Source organism: Rhopalosiphum maidis, chromosome 1 (assembly GCF_003676215.2).
Source record: "Rhopalosiphum maidis isolate BTI-1 chromosome 1, ASM367621v3, whole genome shotgun sequence".
NCBI lineage: Eukaryota > Metazoa > Arthropoda > Insecta > Hemiptera > Aphididae > Rhopalosiphum > Rhopalosiphum maidis.
The window spans coordinates 47,094,165-47,118,103 of record NC_040877.1 but is presented as its reverse complement, the minus strand read 5'-3'; the positions used below and the strand labels follow the sequence as shown (position 1 = coordinate 47,118,103).

Here is a 23,939-nt window from a genome sequence, read left to right as displayed (position 1 = left end):
AAAAATATATTCACCCCCCACCTAAACATTTCTGGGCGCGCCATCGCTTTTCTACGCATACATAAAATACAGGGGCCAAGTACCATACATAAATCAGGTTGGCCAACCTAAGCGTATGACTTGAGAACATAGACTTCTCCCTTCTCCCCTCCCAATCTTGCTTTACGTACTATATAATAATAATTATAATTATGTGGTCTAGAACGTTCCGCCATCATTATAACGACTAACGAGGCCGTTTATCTTTTTTTCGTTTCACACTAGATATTTGTTTTCATTAGAAAATTGATGATTTGACTGCTTAATGCATTTTTGCTGTACACACGTTTTTTATGATTTTTTTTTAGTTGAATTTTCTTCTGTTATAACCAACATTAACGTATTTTGTATTATTTTTGGGGCAAATATTTTTCTTAACTATTTCTGTTCAACAGTTTATAGTTACTGTCAATATAATACTAGTATATAGGTAAAGCACGGAATTATGACGAGTCGATGTTGTACGGTCAATCAAAGGCAAAGGCACGCGTGTCTCAAATAAAGGACCGTAACTTTCCCAGCTGGGTACCGAATCGGTACTACAGATAACGACTGCCGGGTGTTCAGTGACTACTGGCGTTACGGCGGTTTCGGTCGTCCGTGGCGGAAATAATTTTCAATATTTCCGATCCGCGGGTTTTTCCTTCCGTTCCGACATACGCCGTGTTCGCTGAAGCTCTCTGCCCGCTGCCCCATTCACTCGGCACTCGGCAGTACAGTACGTTCCCGGTCGGTTCTCCGCCACTTCCTTTTTCCTGCACTACGTCATAGAATTTCGTGATCACGTGACCGGCAGCGCCATCTTGCTTGATTTTGGTATTTTTGTTGGCTCCCTGTTGGTAATGCTCAGATCGCTCGACTCAACTACTCACTATTTTACACGGCGGGCTACGTTACATATATCTATATTATACACCAGCGTACTACAACTACTACAACTACCAAAAAGGCTTTCCCCCAGTTTGCGTGACGTGTGGCTTTGTGTTTGTGTGCGTATGTACTTGTAATAACGTCTTGCGCTCATTAGGACAGACGCATTGCCTGTAATCCGCCGTTGTGAAGATTAAGGTTTTTTTTTTTATTATTATTTATAACATTATATAGAAGTACCTCTAAGCGGTATTGTGTTTTTTTTTTAATATTTTTACCGTTTCCGAGATAGTGCTTATTGTTATTAACAGAGGTTCGCGAAATGATTTCCGCGACCGTCGATCCGTACGCGCGCGTTAATTCGAAAACAAAAATGTGATCCGAGTTATAATCAGTACATGAAGCGAACAGCAGTGCGTCGTCATCGGTCCTCTCGCCGCTGCGGCCTCGTTCGTGCGGCGCGTAAACAACTTCGCCGGATAACAACCGCCACACGGAGGGCCGCTTTACCCCTACGTCGTTTTCATATTATACACCTCTCCTCCATCGATCGATCAGCGATCGCATTAAAACGTGAGTGTTGTCGGTGTACATAATATTACAACACACAGGTACGCGTATCGTTGTTTATTCGCCGTTGCTTCTTTCTGAATTCGACTTGCATGTTCCGAGAATTGTATTACGTCCGTACTTGGCGAACTTTTCGTTTTCGTCTTTAGGTCTCGCACACTTGTCATAAATTCGTGACGATGAAGACTAAGAAATACGGCCGTCTACCGACGACATCGTTCGAAAACATCGATACTACTACGTACCTTGAGTAACAATAATGTAGGTACTAAGTAGTGATGAGTCGTATACTCGTACTGAATAATTTTGTGTTCGTTGTCGTCGTCACATCGGTCGTTTTCTAAAGCGGTGGTGTTAGGTTAGGTTTTCTGCTTCCGTTCATCCATATACAATGATTATTATTTTTATTTATAATCAAAAGAATCTTATCAACGCGCCGTGGACAACAGCTATTCTGGACGTAGCACTATTATAATAATATACGTTATACGAATGTCAACTTCACTGCGAAATTATTATGCTAAAAATCGTTTCAATTGCATGTTCGAGGCTGCTACAGGAATTAGATGAGTTTAGGCGTTTCGATAGCGATTTTTCCTTCTGATTCGGCAATAAATGATTTAGGTCAATAATATTTATCAAATGCACTCGCCCAATAAATAAGTAGAATATTTTCTCAGGCGTCGAATTTGTTATTATTCATTTTTTAATGTTAAGAACGAGTAGTTTTTTTCGATTTCTAACAAATAATATTGAATTGCACGTTTTTTATCTATACTTAAGTGAGAATAAATTGCAACAATTAATTGAAGTCCAGTATAAAAAAATTGATATCTAAACAATTTTTAATTGTATAATCAAAATATTTAGTATTAAATATTGAACTTATTTTATCAACTAATAATATTATATGAATGCATATTTTACTTGTTCATATTAATTTGAACTAGGTATATATTTAGATATCAATTGCAATTTATCATAACTTGTTATAGAATAAATAATATACCTTATAATATAGTTTAAAATATTGGAAAAATTACGAAATTTTAATTTACCAATTAGCTGAATTTAAAAATATCTGTACTTCTGTTATGATGTTATAAAATTTAATTTTAATTTTGTACTTAAAATAATATTAAAATTTAAAATTCTATAAATATCATTAGCTATTATCTATTGTTGTTACTATAGTTCAATAATAAAATAACTTATTAGAAAAATTTCATTAATAAGAATTTTAATTTTATCATTCCAAACTACTAATATTATGTTTATTTTAGATTTTGGTGATTAACAATTATTACATAATATATGATGTAGGTATCTAGGTACCATTTATTATTTAAAAATTTTTATATTACTATTTTGTTTTCAGATTAATTTTCATTACGTTAACTACTCAATGCAATGGCAGACACAGAAATTGAACAGATAAATGAAACTGATTTAAGTATGTAATTTTTAATCTTTAAAAAAATTAAAAAAATTAATTTTGTAGATAATTTATTTTTTATGATGCTTATTTTATTAATTACAGTTTAAATAAGAAAACTAAATTATTCCAAGCATATATTTTTTAAGATTAAAATAATTTATTTTGTATTTTATGTTTTATTATAGGTGTTAAATTAAATGGTAGTATTCGTACCAATACTGAACAACTTAAACAATCAATTGAATCACGAAAAGCCAATAAAATGATCGATAAAAATGATCAGAACCGTGGTTCTAGTTTAAATTCTGATAAAAGTTGTGTAGAAAGTAGTAAATCTTTATCTAACTGTAGTAATGATGTTGAAGATGATTACTGTGAAATAAATGATGAAGATAATGACAGTGAAGATGAACATCAAATTAATAATACAGATTGTAAATCAGATAATAGTATTATCGAAGATGAACAGACTCTTGACAGTGAAAATGCAACTATGAATAGTGATGATTTGTGTGATGCAGAAAACAGTTATAATGGTACCAAAGAAATAAATAGCAATGACAATGAAGAACAAATGGAAGTCGATGATTCAGTAGAAGAACAAAAAACAGAAGATGATGAACAAATGGACGACGAAGAGGAAGATGAGGATGAAGACGAAGATAAAATAATTGATCAAAATGATACTGAAAGTAGGTCAAACGAGATAAAAAAATCATTAGAAGATTCTAAAATCAATCTTGATAAATCTGTGACTATTGTTAAAGTTCCAGACCCTAAGCAAAATTTAGGTATTAGTAGTAAAAAAAAAATGAAAAGTTTACCTGACATAACCTTAACTCCACGTAGAAGTACACGGAATATAAACAAACTTAGAAGTTTTAGTGATAAAGACGAAGAGAAGAAAGATAGTATAGTAGCAGATGATAACACTAAAATTTCACCTCAAAAATCACCATCTCTTACCAAACCAATTGTTGTTAATGATACTAAAAAATTGGTGGAAATTGCTGCTGGAACAAAACAAAAAAGTAATAAAAAAGAACCAACTTTAGTTATCATTGATACTAACATGTTAACAGGGCGAAGTAACTTACCTATAGCGGTATCTGTGCAATCAAACACTTCAAGTAATGCCATGAATGTCACTCAAACAGTTAGTAAAACTATTCAAAATTCCTACAATCGAGTGCAACACTCACAGACTACTATCAAACCCTTTATATTAACTACTACACCAACTCCTATTACAGCTCCTACAAATGTTCCCAAACCTCCAATTATATTACCAACTCTAACTGATGATATGTTTGTTGTTGAAGCTCCGTCTTTTATTGTGCCTTATGTATATGAAAAGCCACCTAAAAAACCATTAAAAGAATTTGTTGAAAAAATTGTAAAAATAAAAGTAATAAAGGAGATGAAGACGAAAATCAAAGCGAAGAATCATCAGATAAGAAAAATGAAAATAATCAGATAGAAAAATGTAATAAAAAATTAGATACTATTGAAAAGATGGATGTTAATGAATCAGAAAATGAAGTATCTGGTCACGAGAAAAAATTAGATGGTGGTAAAAATAATGAAAATGGTGAAATACAAATGTTAGTAGAAGAATCAGAAAGTTCAAAAAAAGATGACTCTAAATCCAAAAATTTGTCTGAATCAACAGATTTAAAAAAAAGCGATAGCATTACCGATCTCACTGTTGAATCCGATGAAAAGAAAACTGATGTTGCTAAGCCAAAGATCCAAAGTTCCAATTACTTTGAAAATCCGTTAGGCAAGTTTTTCATGCAAATAGGTGTAAACCTTGTTCAAGAGCATGTTCAACTCGATCTATTACGTACTCAAAGAAGAAAAAGAGATCGTGAAGGTGATAAATGTCCCGAAGAAGTTCATATGGCTATTAGTTCTTTAATTAAAACTTTAGAGTTTAGTAAAGAGAATAATGATCCATTCCAATTTGGCTTAAAAAAATGTGAATTGTGTAATTTTAAATCTGAATCTAGTTTAGTAATGGCTCATCATTTAGAAACTCCACATATGACAGCCAATTACTGTTATAGATGTAATTTCTGTACTTTCCAAGTACGCAGCCCTCATGAAATATTACAACACATGGATACTCATAATATTAGAGGGCGTTTAGAAAGAGGTCCAGCTTTGCACCAATGTCCAAGTTGTCCATTTGAAGATAGTTATAAGGGTAAATTAACCAGGCATTTGATTTCTTGTTCGAAAAAATATCGACCGGAAATCAATCAGGTAAATTATTTACGTTTTTGTATTAAATTATATATAATGTAAATGAAGAATATTTTATTTAAATTATTTATTAATTATTTACTTATAGGCACCTCCATTAGACTGGGAACCTCCCGCAAAAATACCAAGGGTATTACGAAATAAACCTTCAATGAGTCCTGGTAATGCTGTTTACCAAGCAGCAATGTCTGGATTTAAACAATTTCCCAATCCTAATATGTTACAATTACAACAACAACAATATAATAAAATGGTTCTTGCATCTGGTGTTAGAGCTCGTGGTCGTACTGTTTTACCAGGACAGCGATTTCCAGGAATGGTGCCTTCTTTTCCAACTACACTGCCAAATCAAACTTCTGGAGGTTTGTCATTTACTAAATTAATCCAATTAAACATAAGAATATAGCCGTATATTATAACAATAATTACTGCTTAATATATTTAAGTAGTAGATACAAATGCATAAAATAAATTTATAGTTAACAAGTTCAGAAAAAAACTATCAAATATTTTGAATATTTTTTTGATAGATAAACTAAGAATAATTACTTTTTCTATTATATTTAATGGAATGTAATTATCAGCATTTATCACATAATATTTGTTCACAGGAATTTTACTTAAGAATACTAGTATTAAACCAATCAATCAACCAATTATTGTCCCTACACCTTATTCAATAAACAATCACACATATCAGGTAATTATTATTGTGTATTCTATTACAAGTTATAACTGAGTAATATCCTATTTTTCAAAAAAAAATTAAAGCATTACTAATCGAGTTTTAGTTAAGCTAAAATATTGACGTTCTACAATTGTACTTAAATAATTTAAAACTCTAAATAAATATATACTTATTATTGAATATTCCTATTAATTAATACTGTAGAAATATTAGTTATCTAGCTGAAAAAAATGCTGTCGTCAGATACTATTATGAAAGTCAATAAATGTCTTATTTAAAGATTAACTGTAAAATAAACTTGTTGAGTATCCCCTAACTGAAAATGTTTACAAAAAAATATATTGGAAGTTAAAAAAAGGAATTTTAAAACCAATAAATGCTTATTTTACTCATAATCTAAAAAGTACATTTTATTATCCATGATATTATATACTCTTCCACCGAGAGAATTCTAACAGGGGGGCAATTAAACTCGCCTATCATCAGTTGCCTCAAATTCCTACCACTTCATCAGTCTGATTATTTCCCATTGTACTATAATGACAGTGTGGTATATTTTATTTGGATGTGTGAATGAATTGCGTTTTCTTGATAGACGGATAATACAATCACTTATTTAAACCATTAATTGCATAAAAAATATCCTTCATAATAATAATTTATTTTTTCTTAAAAAAAAATTTATTTATAAACCTTAAATTTAAAAAAAAAATTATTTATTAAAAGTATAAACTTGATAAATTAGTATAAAAATACCACTCACAATTATTAATTAAGAGAACTATTTTTTATTTATTTTTTAGCAAAATTCAAATAGTAGTAAATCTGTTCAACAGCCAAGTATATCTATAACACCTTTGCCTCGATCGTTTCCATCAAATAGCACACAGTCAGCCTTTGTGTCTACCATATCTAAATCCAAACCCCAACAAACTCAGTCGTCATCCACTTCAACTAATAGTAGCAACAAACCAACTTTTGTAATATGTGAAATATGTGATGGCTACATAAAAGACTTAGAACAGTTGCGCAACCATATGCAGTGGATACATAAAGTTAAAATTCATCCAAAGATGATATATAATCGACCACCACTTAACTGTCAAAAGTGTCAGTTTAGGTTTTTTACTGATCAAGGTCTTGAAAGACATTTACTAGGGTCACACGGTTTAGTCACATCTAGTATGCAAGAAGCTGCTAACAAAGGCAAAGATGGTGGAAGGTACTATTATTTGTATTTATAATTATATATATATATGTGTGTGTGTCAATCATATATATTTATATTTTTATATTTTTTTTAATTAGATGTCCAGTATGTGGTAGAGTTTATCAATGGAAGTTATTAAACCATGTAAGCCGTGACCACTCTATATCATTAAAACCAGCACATTTGTCTTACAAATGTACTGTTTGTACTGCAACATTTGGCATGTATAAACAGTTTGAAAACCATGTATATTCAGCACACAGTAATGTAGCTAAAAACTCGAACAAGAAACCTCTTGGTAATCAACCTGTAGCGTCTTCATCTTCTTCGTCAACTTCTATAACATCTACACCAAAGGTAAATAATTAAGCATTTTAAATATATATTTATTTTTATGTTTGACATTCATACAATTAAATTAAAAAATGTTATTTTTCTTTAATTAGCCATTAAAAATAAATGATGAAATTACCATAATACCACAACCACCTAAGATTCAAAATTTGTCTGTTAAAAGTAGTAATAGTAATAAACCAGTTACATCAACTGGAAAACAAAGTTCAACTCCAACAGCAAAAGCCAAGGTATGAAAATTTAAAATTCTATACTATTTTCTACACAATATAATTTTTTTAATTTACTTATTTAACAATATCTTAAAAGAGTTTGTTTCCAATCTTATTTTTGAAACATGATACCTATCATGAATAATAACAAATTAAATTTAATAAAACTCAATTGTCATTTTCATGATGTTTTTTTTTATTTTTTATTAATTTATTGGAATGTAATTAAAAATATATATTTATGTTTTAGTTAATTTTAATTTTTACACATAAATATTTTTAAGTGTAAATGAAAAATAATATGAAGCTATTTTATTTTTAGTTTTGAGTTTTGAAGAACATGGAAGATATCAAAGATTGTTGTTTGCTTATCCAGTTACTCGAGTTATTTTTAATTTTGTTAACGTTTTATCAGGTCAAAAGAATGACAGGTAACAGAATTAATTATATTCGAATTTAATTATTCGCAAATTATAATTTTTATAAATATAATGGATATTATTATTGTTGATTTCAAGATTGTATTCTGTTTTTGACCACGACAAACAGTGTGTAGACCTATATTTAATTATATTTTACTGGAATGTAATCTATGAATATACAATTTGTTATAAATATTACTAATTAGAAATAATTTTATATTAACGTTATTCCCCAGAATATTATGTATATTATGTATCATCTATCCATGACTGTAAATAACAGTATGTTTATTTTCTCAGTGGAGGTGTATCTATTATTTTTGTATATCAAACAATCAATTACACACTTTATTTAAGTTGTTCCCATCCTTTATTTATTTTATTATTATTAATTTATTTTTTTTTTTTTACTTAACTGGAAGCACTTGTACTGTTATATATACATATATATGTATATATAACTGTGGAAGCACTTGTACTGTTATATATACATATTTATGTATATATAACTGTATTAAACAATTTAATCTAACAATTTTATTCTAGTTTAGATCAGTGTATAATATGCCAATGCTATTATTGTACTATATTGGATGTACATTAATAATATAGAATAAGCCTATATTTCTGTACTATAAAATTTTATTTTTAATTGTTTCTTTTATTCAGACTAATCAGACTGATAAATAACAAATTATTAAAGTTAGTAATAACTTAAAAAAATTTAAATTATTATATATAGGAGATTAAATTTTTTTTATATTATATCTCCTAATAATAAATGTCTGAAATAGTGTGAAAATGATGTTTATATTTTTTAACGATTAACAGATGATACTCTTTTTGGATTGTAAGTCTACATATTTCTTTTCATTGAAATTGCAAACCTAAAAAGAAATAATTTTGTTTAATGAATTCTTATGAGATTAATGCAAGTGTAATAAGATAAGCTTGTTAAGTTTTTCTGAAACAGCTAACCAATATAAAAGTAGATTTAGTTATCTTTATTGTAAATAATATTTACCTAAAAAACAACAAATTTGCTTTGAAAACTCAAGAAATAAGTATTTTGAAATAATCATATACATTCCCAGAACTAAAATAAATATAATAATTGGTTTATATACTTAACTGTATTCTAAATTACTACTGTTAAAAGGTATTATGATATTAAAAAAGTACTTAAAATACTAAAAATTAAAAAAAAACTACAGAAAGTACCAACTTTGTAACAAATTTGCCGCCAGGAACCATTCTTTCAGTAAAAAATCTGAGTATTTTACTAGTCCTAAAGATAAGTCAAACATACAAATAAATAGTACATTGAAGGAGTTTAATCATTCTACTTAATGTAAAATGTAGTAGGTATTTTATAAGTTAAATATTATTAACTATGCAGTTTTTCCTTAGTTATTTCCTTTTAATTGTTATAAATGTATAATGAATATGAAATATTCTTAAATAAAAAAAGACAATGAGAATTGCTAATTAATCATATAAATACGATTTTTATTTTAATAATCTGTTTAAAGTGAAAAGAAAAATTATTCCTTTGATCATATGCAACTTTGCAAGGCTGTAACTGAGAAGAGGGTCCGACCATCCCCACACATAAGAAATTTTTTTTCAGTTAAGGCCTTAATAATCTTACTTAAGGGGCCGTTATATCAACATTTGACTTAAAATAATTCTGATTAAATATCTTGACGTTTAGTAATATCTCTATACATAGATTCTGTTATTCATTTTTTTTTGCATATTTTTGAATATTTGCATTAAAATGCATAATAATTTCATAAAATTTAATAATGATAATAATAAAAATTTAATTTTTCCTCAAAGTTTGATATATTTTTTATTAGTACATGCCCATATTTCTGACAAATATACGACCGAATAAAACATAAAAAGTTAAAATATCAGAAGTATTATCAAAAAATCTCGGATTATCACAAATAAAAAAAAAAGTTTGGTTATAAATGAAGAAATAAGTAACGGCGATGAATACCTTCCAGAGTTTATCATCATGGCTTAAGAGGATGACAGCGTAGTATTTGTTATCTCTCTCTAACCCATGCGCAACATAGCAAATCTTCACAAAAATGACTATAACCATATTAATTTCTCGAATTAGAGTGAAATGACCTACCTGTTTAGAATTTAAAGTTAAGAACATTATCTAATGCATCTCATAACTCGCTTTAAAATAAAAATATAATAAAACGCTTATGAGGAGATGCCCTAGGTAGTGTTTTAATTTTAAGTTTAAATTTTATAATAAGTCATTTCACTCTAATTTGAGAAATTAATATGGTAATAGTACTTGTAGTCATTTTTGTGTACATAAAATTTGCTTTGTTGCGCGTGAGTTAGAGAGAGATAACAAATATTGAGATGCATCCTCTTAAGATAAAGTTTATCTTAAGCCATGGTTGTTACCGAAAATTATACTACGTGATAATCGTAAAAGTTTTCAATTTGATAATTTAAAAGCAGATTTGATACTCATTCAATAATTAATATATATTTCTATGCTATATAGTGTATACACATTTTTAATATTTACTGATATTTAAATTATATTTTTAATCAAGTAAGTATGGTACCTAATTTAAATGAAAAAAGTCTGAATTTTTAAAACTTCAAGAATTTCTGTTAAATAGGAAAATGATAAAAATGTAACTCAGATATAATGAGTAGGTAGATAATTAAGCTAACATAAAATATTAATGAGAGAGATCCGATATCACAGTATCACACCCAAGCGGTATAACGATTTGAATCCACATAAACGTCGTCGTGAACAATCCCAAAATTTCTATTTTCTAACTTTTCTCCAAAACTATATTATAGTTATATAGTTCATTAAAAATAAATTGTCAAGTAGATATAAAATGTAAGATTAAATATTTTCAAAAACAAATTATTGAATTCACAGTTAAAAAAATAGTTATTTCTTACTAGATTTTCTAAAGTTCTGAAAATCTTCACTGCACTTTTCCTAGCCAATGTGAATCTAACAAGACCCCAAACAACAAAATCCGCTCTCCGGTTTCGGAGAACTATCATGTTTGTCAAAACATAACTTAAGGTTTGTAAGTCGTTTGTAAAAACAAAATTTTCGTTTATACAGAAAACTAAAAAAAAATATGACCCCCATCACCGAAAATTTTTTTTTTTATACGTGCCTGATAATGACCATTTGACATTTTATTGCATTCCTTAATTTATTTATAAGTAATACATTTATAGGTCAGGTAATTCATTTTTTGTTTCTGATATTAAGAGGAGGATAACCCAAAAAACCCCCTAGCGTTCGCGCTTGAGATAACAATATTTGTTTTAGGGTGAAATAGCTTTAAAAATGATTGTAAGGTTCGTCATAAGTAGGGAACGGATTTTATTGTAATAAAAATCAATATGTACATAGTATATATATCATGTATATGGATTAAAAAATCCAAAATATGTAAAAATTGTAAAAATGTATCTAATAGTATTAAAAATTACAAAAAAATAGGTTTTCAAACAGCATTGAGCGTCAATTTCCCGTTAACAAATTTTTGTAGCGTGAAAAAGAACGTTACACATCAATGAATGCAATATTAGCTGCCTATTTATAATACAACGATATTGCTTGTCAAATCTTTTGGGATACCTTCTAACGTGGATACATCACCAGATAATATTTTAGAAATTTTCGTAAGAATATGAAAACCATATATTTTTAAAAACATCTTCATATTTTTTATTATTATCAGTGCCATTTGTACTACCAACTTCAAATATTTTACTTCTCGCAGTTTCTATTAGTTTAATTGAGTCTTAAACGAGTTTTTAAGATTTTAAATATGCCGCAAAAATATAATAAATGCTAAAATATGTCTTAAAACATTTCATAGAGTTTTGCACGATTGCCTTCTCTACAGATTAAAATTATTCCTTCCAGCATCTTATTATCTAATTACCGGCCACTCTTATCTCTGCAATTGAACATTTGCAGTTCAACGAAGCAACTCAATATTTTCTTACGCCCCAATATCTGCAGGTGTTCTTCAAGAAAGCGACTACATCAGGTATTCCAAGAACATCAAGCACGACTGTAGCAACATCTATGCTCGCCTCCAGTTCATACTGCATGTATTCAAGCCTCGACTAATCTCCTGCAACATCACCTAGACATATAGTTTTGAAGTTGAGAAGTTTAATACATTATAATATTTCTATGTATGATTTAGATTGTAATTTTTTCCGAATATAAAAAAAAAGAAAAGTATGTCGTGTACTCGTATATATTAGAAGAGTAGAAAACTGTAATATTATTATTTATTAGGTAAAGCTGAATTAGGTAAACATCGATATAGAATCGAGATTCGAGATTGAATTCAGGAAGATTTGTTTTTGGAAAATATTAAGCTCAGGTATTTCAATATTTGATTTAGGGGTCATTAGCCATAAAACATAGGTTCCTATATAGTATTTACTATTTTGATTATGGGACGCTTGTACCCCTGTTTTTTAAATCATTATTTTTATTAGTCTCTTAAAAATAATAATAATAACTAGAAATCAATTACAGGTTTTTTTTATTTTGCAAAAATTACTGTAATACTAATAGGTAAGTATAATAACTATAATTAAATATTTAAAGTTAATAATTCTCGTCTCACAAATGTACACTTTATTTGCATATGTTAACTCACTCATATTTTTTAAATAATACTGTATCGTCTGTATCTAATAAATTATAATGATAAAAACATTGGTACTTAATTCTACACTGTAATGACGTAATTTCTTTTCTTAAAAATTAATTGTTTTTGCCACATTATTATTTTATTATCATTATATATATACATTCCGAGCGGACTACGGAGTATAATGAATGCATTGATTTTACTGTAATTATAACATAATTTATAACATTTTCTGGGAAGGACAGTAAAAATGCTTTACAGTTTTGTGGTTGATTTTTGGTAGTTACACATTGAGGGTGTAACACGATTGCGTCTAGCCGCCATTCTAGCAATTAGCATCACGATTAAGCTCATTTTACCTTGTTACTTGCAAAAGACACCACAATTTCAGTCGAGCATATAACATAGGTATGTCTATTAGCGTATTGCCCTTATTGCAGTCATTATAGACATTTGTCATATTTTTTTCATATCTAAACGTATTTCCCAATTTGAATAAAATAAATACTAAAATTGTATTCTATAAGTATTTATTTTATACATATTGAGAAAATATGTTAATTTTTATAATCAATGCCATATAATATATAATGTTCTATCGTCGACTATTTTACGATATTTTAATTTTTAATTGAATTATGAGCATTATTAATTATAAATATTTTGTATACTCATAACTCACTTAAAAATGTAAATACCATAAATACCGTAAAAAGCCGACAGGAGAACACAGATAATGTTCTCACCTTTAAGTTTGATAAGAATTAAGAAAACAGATATTTCACTCTAATATTTAAGCTAATCACACAAAAATACAAAATTGATCCTATACTGACGAAAATTTGCTATGTTATACGTTATACTTATAAATTTGTAAAATGAAGACAATACATGCAGGCATGACGTCCTCTTAATAAAGTATACAATCGAATTTGTTCAACTCGAACTTTTAACTTTGACTCTTAGTTAACCAAGTCCGACTATATCATACATTTAAATAGGAAAATTGTTAAAAGAGTATAATATATACTTGATTTATATTAGGCTCGAGCGCAATCGTGTTGCGTTTTTTCGCATGCATGTGAAAAGGCAATGACGTAGCGTGGACATAATCGTGTTTCACCTGCAAAATGAATGTAGTTGATATTTTCAACTTTGGAGTTGGGGGGATTGAAATTAAGAAACTTTTAAATTTTTTTTTTCATAATCGTGGGTAAAACAAACACAATTAAGGGAAAACGGGAATTTTTACTCATAATTAGTTTTTGACAAAATCTATTTCTTTGATTGTTATTATTCGAACCACGAAATAAACGTAGAACCTTAAAATGTTCACTAAGTATTTATATATAATCATTCTCTAAAAGGTATAATTTTAAAAATATTTTGATTTTTTTGAGATAGTTACAGGTATGAGAATTTTAAGATTTATTTTTAGTTTTCATTCTATAAATGTCAATAAAAAATTACTCATTGGGTAAAAATTTTTAAACTATACTTATATTTGTAAAAATTATTAAAAATATGAAGGTAAAAGTTGCATTGAAGTTTGAATTTTAAAATATTTTCACACAAATTACAAGCTACAAGTATTTTGTACTAAAAAATGTATAAAATCTTTATTTTTCTAGTAAGGTTTGAAAATGTAATATTTAAAAGATAATAGGTATCTAAATTCGTGGTATTAAACTATTAATTAAATAATTAATTTTTAAAATATTGAATAATGAATAATAACCAAATATCCAAATGTTATTATCACGGTTGTCATTTTGTCAATGCCAATCCACAGATATATAAAAATATTAAAATACACGGTCTTAGAAGATTTTTTCTAAGACCGTGTAAAATCATAGACTGTATAAGCCATAAGGTCTATGGTTAAAATACTATATTCTTATAAGATATCTGTGAATGTGACAATCTATAAAAACTGGAATGATAACGTTCGGTATCTCAAGAATCAGGACCGTGGTAACAATACCCGGCTAAACCGTTGCTACGGTCATGTTCGTCAAACAAAAACAAACGCGTTCCGCCATTTTGTGCGCTTCATATGAGAACATTGAGAACGAGGCGGCGTTTTGTTGTACGTTTGGTTTCCTGTCGTCTGTAGTCAATTTTAAATTATTATTTTTATTTATTATAGAGCGTTGCGTACTTGTGTGCTACACAACTTTGAGTTTATCATCATTAAAAAAGTACGTGAACCGCATCGATCGTTAGTTTTATGACAACAGTATATTCCACGGGGACTATGTGTTGTTGACGTTGAGACGTGCAAGACATCGTTGTACTATTTTTTTATATCATTTCGTCGCAGTCGTTATCGAAAACCGTCAAGCTGTCGACTAACGCGGTATCGGAAATGGCGTTGAGCACAACGACCAGCCAACCAGTACAGAACAACGTTCAATCATCACCGGGAACCGGGTGGCCTAGACGCACTGCACCAGTCAAATCATCTACATGCCCATCGCTCAACAGACACATAAATTTGTTAGTATAACATAATATTGAGCTGAGCTAATATTTGGATGATTTTCAGATGTTTCCTAAGGATTTTGATATATATTTTTTTATTAATAACCATCAATTAAATGTCAAAAAACTATAGTGTATTACACTAGTTGTGTAGTAACTGGGTCTAATATGATTGCAATTAAGTGTATTAATAAATTAATAAAAATAAAATATGTTTAGATAAAACAATTGCTCTTGATTTTATTTGGTAATAGGTGATTGTCTTTTAAACATTAACGATAGATCTTATTTGTGTTAAATTCAAAATTTAATCAACTATTTATATAATTCAACCATTACTGTAACATTTCATTTTGAGCTCCTTATAGATAATACAATGATAAGCAATACAATTTTATAGTATAAGTTAATGTTAAGTTATTATTATTTCTTTTGTTTCAGGTATCCTCTATCAAATTATAAATTTGGTACAAAAGAACCTTTATTTGAAAAAGACCCATCTGTACCAGCTAGATTTCAAAGAATGCGTGATGAATTTGAAAAGATTGGCATGCGCCGTAGTGTTGAAGGCGTTTTAATAGTTCATAAGCATGGGTTGCCGCATGTTTTATTATTGCAATTAGGCACAACATTTTTTAAATTGTAAGATTAAATCAATAATTAAATATATTTTATTCTATACTCAAATATATATTATTTAGATTATAATACTTAACATAATAACATTTTTAATTAATTTTTTTTTTAGGCCAGGTGGAGAACTAAACCCAGCAGAAGATGAGGTTGAAGGACTTAAACGATTACTAACTGAAGTAACTTAAAATTTGTTTATATATTTAAACAATCAAAATATTTTCATTTCATGTGCTTATGTCAGACTTTAGGCAGACAAGATGGTGTTCAGCCAGAATGGACTGTTGAAGATACCATTGGCAATTGGTGGCGACCCAACTTTGAACCTCCAACTTATCCATATATACCACCACATATAACTAAACCCAAAGAACATAAAAGACTTTTCTTAGTTCAGCTACCTGATAAAGGTAAGATAAATTATTAGTGATTGAAAATCCCAAAATTTGTGAGTATAAGTATAACTGAGTTATTATTTTATCAATTAGTAATTTCTAAGAATACAATTATTATGAGGTTTATTTTTTTTCCTAAGGTTTGATTTCTAAATTTATTATTTTATGTTTTGGGTCATATTTGACGTGCTCTAAAGTTAAATTTGAGTATTTTCTATTTTTAACTTACGTGTATATTACATCACCTAAGACCTGTATTAAATTACATTATATTATTTTATATTTCACAGTTTGCAATGGCAACATGATTTGCTGGTTCAAAAAGGATCATCCTGGTTGATTGTAAACATCACATACAAGAAATGTATTTTTTTTTATGAAAATTGTGTAGGAAAATTCATAGTAGGAGTTTCTTAAGATTATTGTTCTAATCACTGTTGTGTAGTTTACATCTGATTTTAAATCGGCTGAAACTAAATACCATAGAAAGGGGCTTAAATTAATATTAAGATCATTATAAAAGAAAGAACGTATGCACTTTTGAATGGGATTGTGCATTGTAAATGTATTTTCTATTATAATTAATTAAATATATTTTCTGGGATCTAAAATTTTTTTTCTGAAATACAGGGTGTCAGTCATAAATCCTTTATAAAAACAAAAATTTAAGTAACCAATTTTATTCTATGTTTGAGGAACATTGAATGTTACTTATTGAAATTTTAAGGTCCAATGAGGTTTTTAATAATTTAGTAAAATTTTTAAATTAAATACAATGTTGACACTCTGTAATTTTTTTTTTTTGTATACAAATCAAACTTAGAGGGCTGACTTTATTTGAGTTTTGTTATCATTGTTCAGTTTATAGGTCGTGTACATTAAAATATTTAAGTAATATCTATTTCCATTTTCTGAAATTTTATCATGAGAATGCGATAAACCAATTTGTTGTATCATATGTAAAACGTAACAAATTTACACTTTGCATAAAATAAACTTTAGGGTTTAGGTTAATAGTTGACAAAGTTATACACTACATATCTAATTTAAGTACAAACATTTTTATGTTCTATCACAATACTTTTGTTTTATGTAACATCTTAATTTTAAATTATGATATTTGTGTTAAAATATATACAAAATTAAAAAGCTGCAACATATAAGATTGCTTTATTATGATATATTAATCTAAACCCTATACATTTGTTGAAATGAATCATTAAAATTGATATGATTTACACTTATTCTTAAATAAGAATGTCATGTCTTTTTGAATGTACAGTTACAATATTCAAATTAGAATATTAAGAATGCATGTTATTAGATTCTGACGGAAAGCAAAACTAACAACTATGTTTATTGTTTACTGTGTATCTCAATTTGTTTTAGTAGTTAAATTATTATTTTTGTTGCAATTAAACTTTATATTATGTTCTAATTTCCCATTATGAGCTATGTTAAAATGGTTAATAATTAATAAATAAAGAGTAGTGTAATAATATGTATTAATTATTAAAACAAAAATTAATATGTATATTAATTAATATTGGTGTAGTAATAATTGATTGGGGGTTTATTTTGTCAATAAATTATTTTAAAAAATCTAATTATGTGTAAAAGATTTGTAATGTTTTAAATAAAATTATTACATTTAAGATTATTTATCTAAATAAATTATTTTTCGATTTAAATATTTATTGAGGTCATTGAAAATTAAAATTGTCCTTAGAGTATTTAAATAATAAAAAGAAGTATTTATTTATAAACATTTTTACTTAGCCATTGTTGGCATATATGTTTGTTAAAAATAATGTCAAGTGATTATATAAATATAGTGATTCTGTCAGCAGTTAAAATAATGTTGTATTAATTCCAATGTTGTATTTGTAAGCATTTCAAAAAATTCCATTTAAATTTAAAAAATACAAATTAAGAATTATTGTACAAAGTTGTAATTCAACACCTGCTTATCCTTAAATTTTATTATGTACATTTGTTCTGTACAGATGTTTTTAAACGAACATTAAAATCAATTGTAAAATTATGTATAGGTGTAATTTGTTACTCTTTTTAATTGAAATATATTATTTTATGTATTAAATTTACTGATTTGTTTGTAAATTCAATAAGTTTATATAACTAAACTTTCTGTTTATAAATTATGTGGTAATTTGATTGTTCTTTAGCATTGTTTGCTGTGCCGAAAAATTACAAATTGGTGGCAGCCCCTTTGTTTGAGTTGTTTGATAACGCTCAAGGATATGGATCTATTATTTCCTCATTGCCTCAAGCACTTGGAAGGTAACATTATTGATAGTTTCACCTATTTATTACCATTAACAATTTAAATTTTTTTTATTAACACACAATTTTTTTTCAGATTCAATTTCATTTATATGTAATTTAGAACTTAGCTGTAGGATATTTTAAACATTTGCTGCCCATCAATCGTGGAACAGATTTTTCTACGATTTAATGTAATTGTAAAGTAGATTTATTATCAGTAAATTGTAATGAATTGAGAAATTGTCTGACCATTTGAAACTATTACATACTAACGTCACCATTTTATGAAGTATTATAATTTACATATAAATACCTAATGTCTTAAATTATTATTGTGGGCTTGTAAGTGATTTATAGCGATTGATTTTTGTAAATTACTCAATTACTTATTAATTACAGTTTGATACTGTATTAGAATTTTAAATATCTATTAATTTTATTATCATTATCGTGTGTTGGTGAATAAAGCAAACCAAATTCTCTGTGCTGTATTATAATAGTTTATGTTACAGATTTCTTGGTTATTTTTGTACTGTAATAAAATTAGTATTACACATCAAAATTGTTGTACCGGTATTTTATTAGAAAAAAAACACTGTTTATTTTTTTTTCATCTTCTATATTAATTCAACGTAATTAATATAATATTCTTTAATCTTATAGTTTTCAATTTTGTAATCAATTTTATGTGATTAAATGCCTTTTGACAAATTTATTTATTATTTTCAACATTGTTTTAGTATTTTCTACTTAAAAAAACGCCTGGCCCAACCTTAAGAGGACGTCTCATCGGCATGTGTTGTCTCTGTCTTACACTTATACGACATAGTATATTTTCTTTCACCAATTTCAATAGTATGCTTTTAGTTTTAATATTAAAGTGAATTAATTAAAGTATTACCAAACTTTTAGGTAAGTGAATTATGAGCATTTTCAAATTTTTAATAATTTCATACTCATAACTCACCTAAGAATTAACATATCATAAAAAGCTAACTAAAAACACACAAATGAAACTGGTGAACAAAAATTTACTATGTAGTACATGTGTAAGATGGAGACAACACATGTGAGTGAGACGTCTTCTTAAACATAATAATTTGATCATGTTTCATAATTTAAAAAAAAAATGATTGTTCATTGTAAGTACACAAATATATGTAATTAACAATATTTACTACTATATTTTTATACAATAAACCTACAATCTACTTGTAATTATATTTGATGGTACTGTTAGTAATGGCCCTGTTGTATTGTATGAGATATTAGGATACTAATATATATTTTATAAATGAGATTTACCAAGCATGCTAACTTCTTTTTTTATTCAATAACGCCGTTGTTCAAAATCTAATTCTGATTAATTAATTAATTCTAATTTTGCATATTTAAATATATATTTTTTGTACTACCTTAAAAATGATTAGTAGAGTTGAAAAGTTGTGTTTTTCAAATTAGAAGTTATTGTGAATTATTTAATTTATAATTTACTTTTAAATGTTGATATACCTGATTCAAAATTCGAACTAAGTAGCTTATAAATAATTTAAATAATTATACTGATGATAATTGTGGATTTGCAAGATATAGGAGCTATAGATTAAATATGGTTATTTTAACATTTTAGTTATTAATATGAATAATAATAATAAACATTCTAACAGTATTCATAAATTTTAAAAATGGAAATGAACATACTTTAGTGAATCATTGTATAAATTATTCTCAATATTGAACCTTGTAATATTTTATTTTTACTCCGGCAGTTATAATTATTAGTGTGTTTAGTGTTGATGTGTATTATTGATTTGCCTGTAATCTGTATTTTTTTTTATGTCTGTACCTAGTACTGTGTATGTTTTATCTTTTCAAAAAGAAATAACATAAGAATTCGTTCATCAAAAAAAAATTGTCATAATTAGTTTATATTGCTTGTTGTTACGGTTTTTTGACAGTGCTAAAATCTTATTTCCTGGCCCTATATACCTATAATTGACCTTTTACCTCCATTTTTCGGATAGGTAAAATAAGGTTAGATTAAAACTAGGAAGTCGGTGGCGCGGATGTAGTACTGCAATTACATCGGTTTCTGTGGTCCACCAAAAAAATTTGGCCATGAATTTGCAAAATTTTTAAATTGATTTAAAAAAACATGAGAAATTGAGTATAACTTATGACTATAGTATTTAGAAAAATTATTTTAATTATGTCAGTATCAGTGTTTATTTCAAAAGGAATAACCTCCCCCGGAGATAAATCTAAAATAAATTTGGGGCCCATTAATTGGTATGAATGCAGTTTAGTTCCCACTCGATTTTTTTGATTTTTTTCTTCCCACATTATGTGTTTTATTTATGCACTAAATACAAAAATCTAATTCAAAAATTCTCGCAAATCATTATTTTGGAAGTTTTTTCCAAAGTTTACGATTTTACTCATGCATGCGCGAAACGCTGAATACTTAGCTTTCCTTCGTTTTCGTATTAATGATAATTAATACAGATTTTAGTTTTTACCCTGTGACTTACATAAGGTGGTTGTGCATTACAAGTCGAGGGATATTTTCGATTTGCGGAGCGGAACGACGAATGCCGATGCGTGTAGTCACTGCCTAGGGATTTTGCAGTGGCGTAGCCAGGATTTTTTTTCGGGGAGGGCTGATCAACTTTTGTAAAATACAATTTAAGATTTTTGTAGCGGTTATTTTCATACACCATTAAACATTTGAATAATTTTTAAATTTTATTGATATTTCGGGTGGGGGGGGCTGCAGCCCCCTTAGCCCTCCCACTGGGATATTGTGTTAATTTGTTTTATTATTATGAAGGACTTATTCACGAAAATAAAACATTATTATTTATCAGACATCAGTTTTATTGCCTTTTAAAAGTCGTTAAATATAATAATCTAAATTTTTCATCAAAACTACTAAGATAAAATAACATAATTAATAAAAGCCAAGAGCGACAACCCAACCTGAAAACATAAGAAAGCAAAGTATACAGCGTTTCGCGCATGCATGCGTAAAATCGTAAACTTTGGAAAAATATAACTTCCTAACTAATGATTTGCGAGAATTTTTTTATTAGAGTTTTGTGTTCAGTGCTTTAAAACATACATTTTGGGAAGAAAAAATCGTGTGGGAACTAAACTGCATTTATATATTCTTCATTTTTGCACAACAATCTGATTGTGATGCATGTATTATTTCCTATGTTCAAAATATTGCAGGTGCTGAAGTTACTAATTTTAATTTTTAGTTGCTAATAAATAATAAATGTTTATAACATAAAATGGTTAAAATATTTATTACAAATATTAAGTCTAAACAAAAGTATAAGACGCAAGGAAGCTGCCTTCCATCTTCCCTTCATCCTGCTGGGTGATACCCGTTTAGTAAATTCCGGTAGTGAGGATCACACTCCAATAACCACTCCAGTCTCCAATTTATGATCTTGTTAAATTTTAATTCAATGATGAATGTAGAGTGCTAACAGTCTATTTTATATAGACTTATACTTACTGGTTATCCGATATTGCTAAGTACATATTTACATTATAAATTAAATTATTACAAAATACTATTAATACTGTAAGTCGTAAGTAGATAAAATTTGACAAAAACATCACATTTATTACATGGGTAATTAATTATTATAATTGTATATTATATTATTGCTATACCTACTTATTAACTTTTAAAATAATTTGTAATTGATTTATTTTTGTTTTGATTGTTGTATGATAACATGGTTTTGTTAATATGTATCAATACTAATTAATAATAAAAATATAGTGAAACAGTGTTTAATAAATTATACTTTAATATAAAACATAAAACATTGATATTGTGAAAACATTTTTTTAATTTTATGAAATCAACTCATCCGCAGGGACGTACACAGTGAGGTGTTTTGAGTGGAAACACTTCAAACACCCCTCCCCCCACCGAAATATTTAGTTTTTGTATAGTTATTTATTTATTCTATCTTAATGTTAATTGTCATATTATACTTTGATAGACAAGTTTGATATTACATTGTGTTTCTGAAAAACCGGTTAAACCAAAACAAAAATTTAATTTATATAATTTGAATAAAAATAAATATACTTAAACAGAATTTATACATAAAAAAATAAAATTATATCTATATTGTGAATTGACGTGGGTACGTATTTTCGTAACAAAACTGGTAACGAGCTGACGATAGATTAAATGAATTAATATTGTTAAATATACATAGAGGAGATAGATGTTAACTGTGAAGATATTCTTAACATAATGACTAAAACTTCACGAAAATTAAATTTAATATTGAATTTTTTTCTTTATATCAATGTTTATACTTAAAAAAAGTAGGTATTTTACCTATAAGTAGGTACAGCTAATTTTCATAAAAAAAATTTGTATGTTTATTAAAAAAAGTTCTACTTTTCAATAACTGATTTTCAAAAACACCTCCCAAAATTTTTTTCTGTGTACGTCCCTGCTCATCCGGCATCCGCATACAAACTAATGCTTTTACTATAAAATATTTAATTACAACACTAACGCTTAAAACCATTTTCTTATTTTGTTGTAAATCAAAAAAAAATAATATTTATAACTGTTAATATCATGATTAATATACTCAAAATAGTCAAAATGTTAATATTACGATTTTCATATACATATGTGGGACATGGAAACCTATAACTTAAAAATGTTTTGTCAATTTTTAGCTATTTATAGATTTCTTCATATTTTTCCTATAAATGACAGTTAATTTTTTTAATACTGTAATGGTAAGCCATCAAGAAAAACCATGAAAGCTAGATCGCAAACCTTCATGGGAAAAGCTTATTCTTAATACGTGTGATAAGCACTTGTCCGAAAAGTGATAAGAATATGAAATGATTATTCGGAAAAGCAGTTCCACAATAGCACCAACTGGATAAATCAAAATTACCATATTAGCTACATTCAATTCATCATAGACATATTATTTAGTTTTAAATTTTTAAGCGAGTTACGAGCATTTTAAAGTTTTAATATTTTACATAACTATAACTATAATTAAGATGTCAATAAATGCCTATGAGATGCCCTATATAATATTATTATCTTTAAGTTTTATAATAGGTAAATTTACTCTAATATTAAAGCTAACATCACAAAATGTGTTCTGCTGAACGCAAATTTACTATGATCTAACATTAGTAAGAGAGAAACAACACATACGGGTATAACGTCCTCTTAAAGAATAAAACTGTATTAATATTATTTGTTGAACTTTTTTGCAATATCCTTATCGGTTTTACAAGTATAGTGTTGAAATGAATAAAGATGCACATTGTTAATAATAAAATTATTTGGTTAAAGATCTATGT

General features: G+C 27.5%; 2 protein-coding genes across 3 annotated transcripts; both read left to right on the top strand.

Moving 5' to 3' along the window:
* The first annotated feature begins 1,116 nt into the window (after positions 1-1,116).
* Positions 1,117-8,269, top strand: LOC113550688 (MOG interacting and ectopic P-granules protein 1-like). The gene is given in 10 exon segments (XM_026952688.1): positions 1,117-1,482; positions 2,858-2,932; positions 3,103-4,325; positions 4,328-5,185; positions 5,274-5,547; positions 5,797-5,885; positions 6,677-7,095; positions 7,182-7,440; positions 7,530-7,667; positions 7,972-8,269. Coding segments are annotated over 9 exon segments (3,309 nt in total). The 5' UTR covers positions 1,117-1,482; positions 2,858-2,889; the 3' UTR covers positions 7,978-8,269.
* A 6,558-nt stretch (positions 8,270-14,827) lies between these two features.
* LOC113561358 (cleavage and polyadenylation specificity factor subunit 5) lies at positions 14,828-20,495 on the top strand. Of its 2 annotated transcripts, XM_026967717.1 has the most exons (6): positions 14,828-15,267; positions 15,694-15,894; positions 16,001-16,064; positions 16,130-16,295; positions 18,467-18,581; positions 18,661-20,495. In XM_026967717.1, exons 1-6 carry the CDS (start codon positions 15,137-15,139, stop codon positions 18,680-18,682), a joined length of 699 nt encoding a protein of 232 aa, XP_026823518.1. In that variant the 5' UTR covers positions 14,828-15,136; the 3' UTR covers positions 18,683-20,495. The 2 variants fall into 2 exon arrangements, with proteins under 2 accessions (XP_026823518.1, XP_026823519.1); XM_026967718.1 differs by lacking the exons at positions 18,467-18,581; positions 18,661-20,495 and adding an exon at positions 16,571-17,752.
* The last annotated feature ends 3,444 nt before the right edge of the window (positions 20,496-23,939 follow it).

What these genes read in the sequence shown, in the direction of transcription:
- LOC113561358 (XM_026967717.1), top strand. Translation starts at nt 15,137, where the DNA reads ATGGCGTTGAGCACAACGACCAGCCAACCAGTACAGAACAACGTTCAA. An exon ending in AGTTCAGCTACCTGATAAAG is followed by an intron (nt 16,296 to 18,466) that starts GTAAGATAAATT and finishes ATTGTTCTTTAG; the next exon opens with CATTGTTTGCTGTGCCGAAA. An exon ending in TTGCCTCAAGCACTTGGAAG is followed by an intron (nt 18,582 to 18,660) that starts GTAACATTATTG and finishes ATTTTTTTTCAG; the next exon opens with ATTCAATTTCATTTATATGT.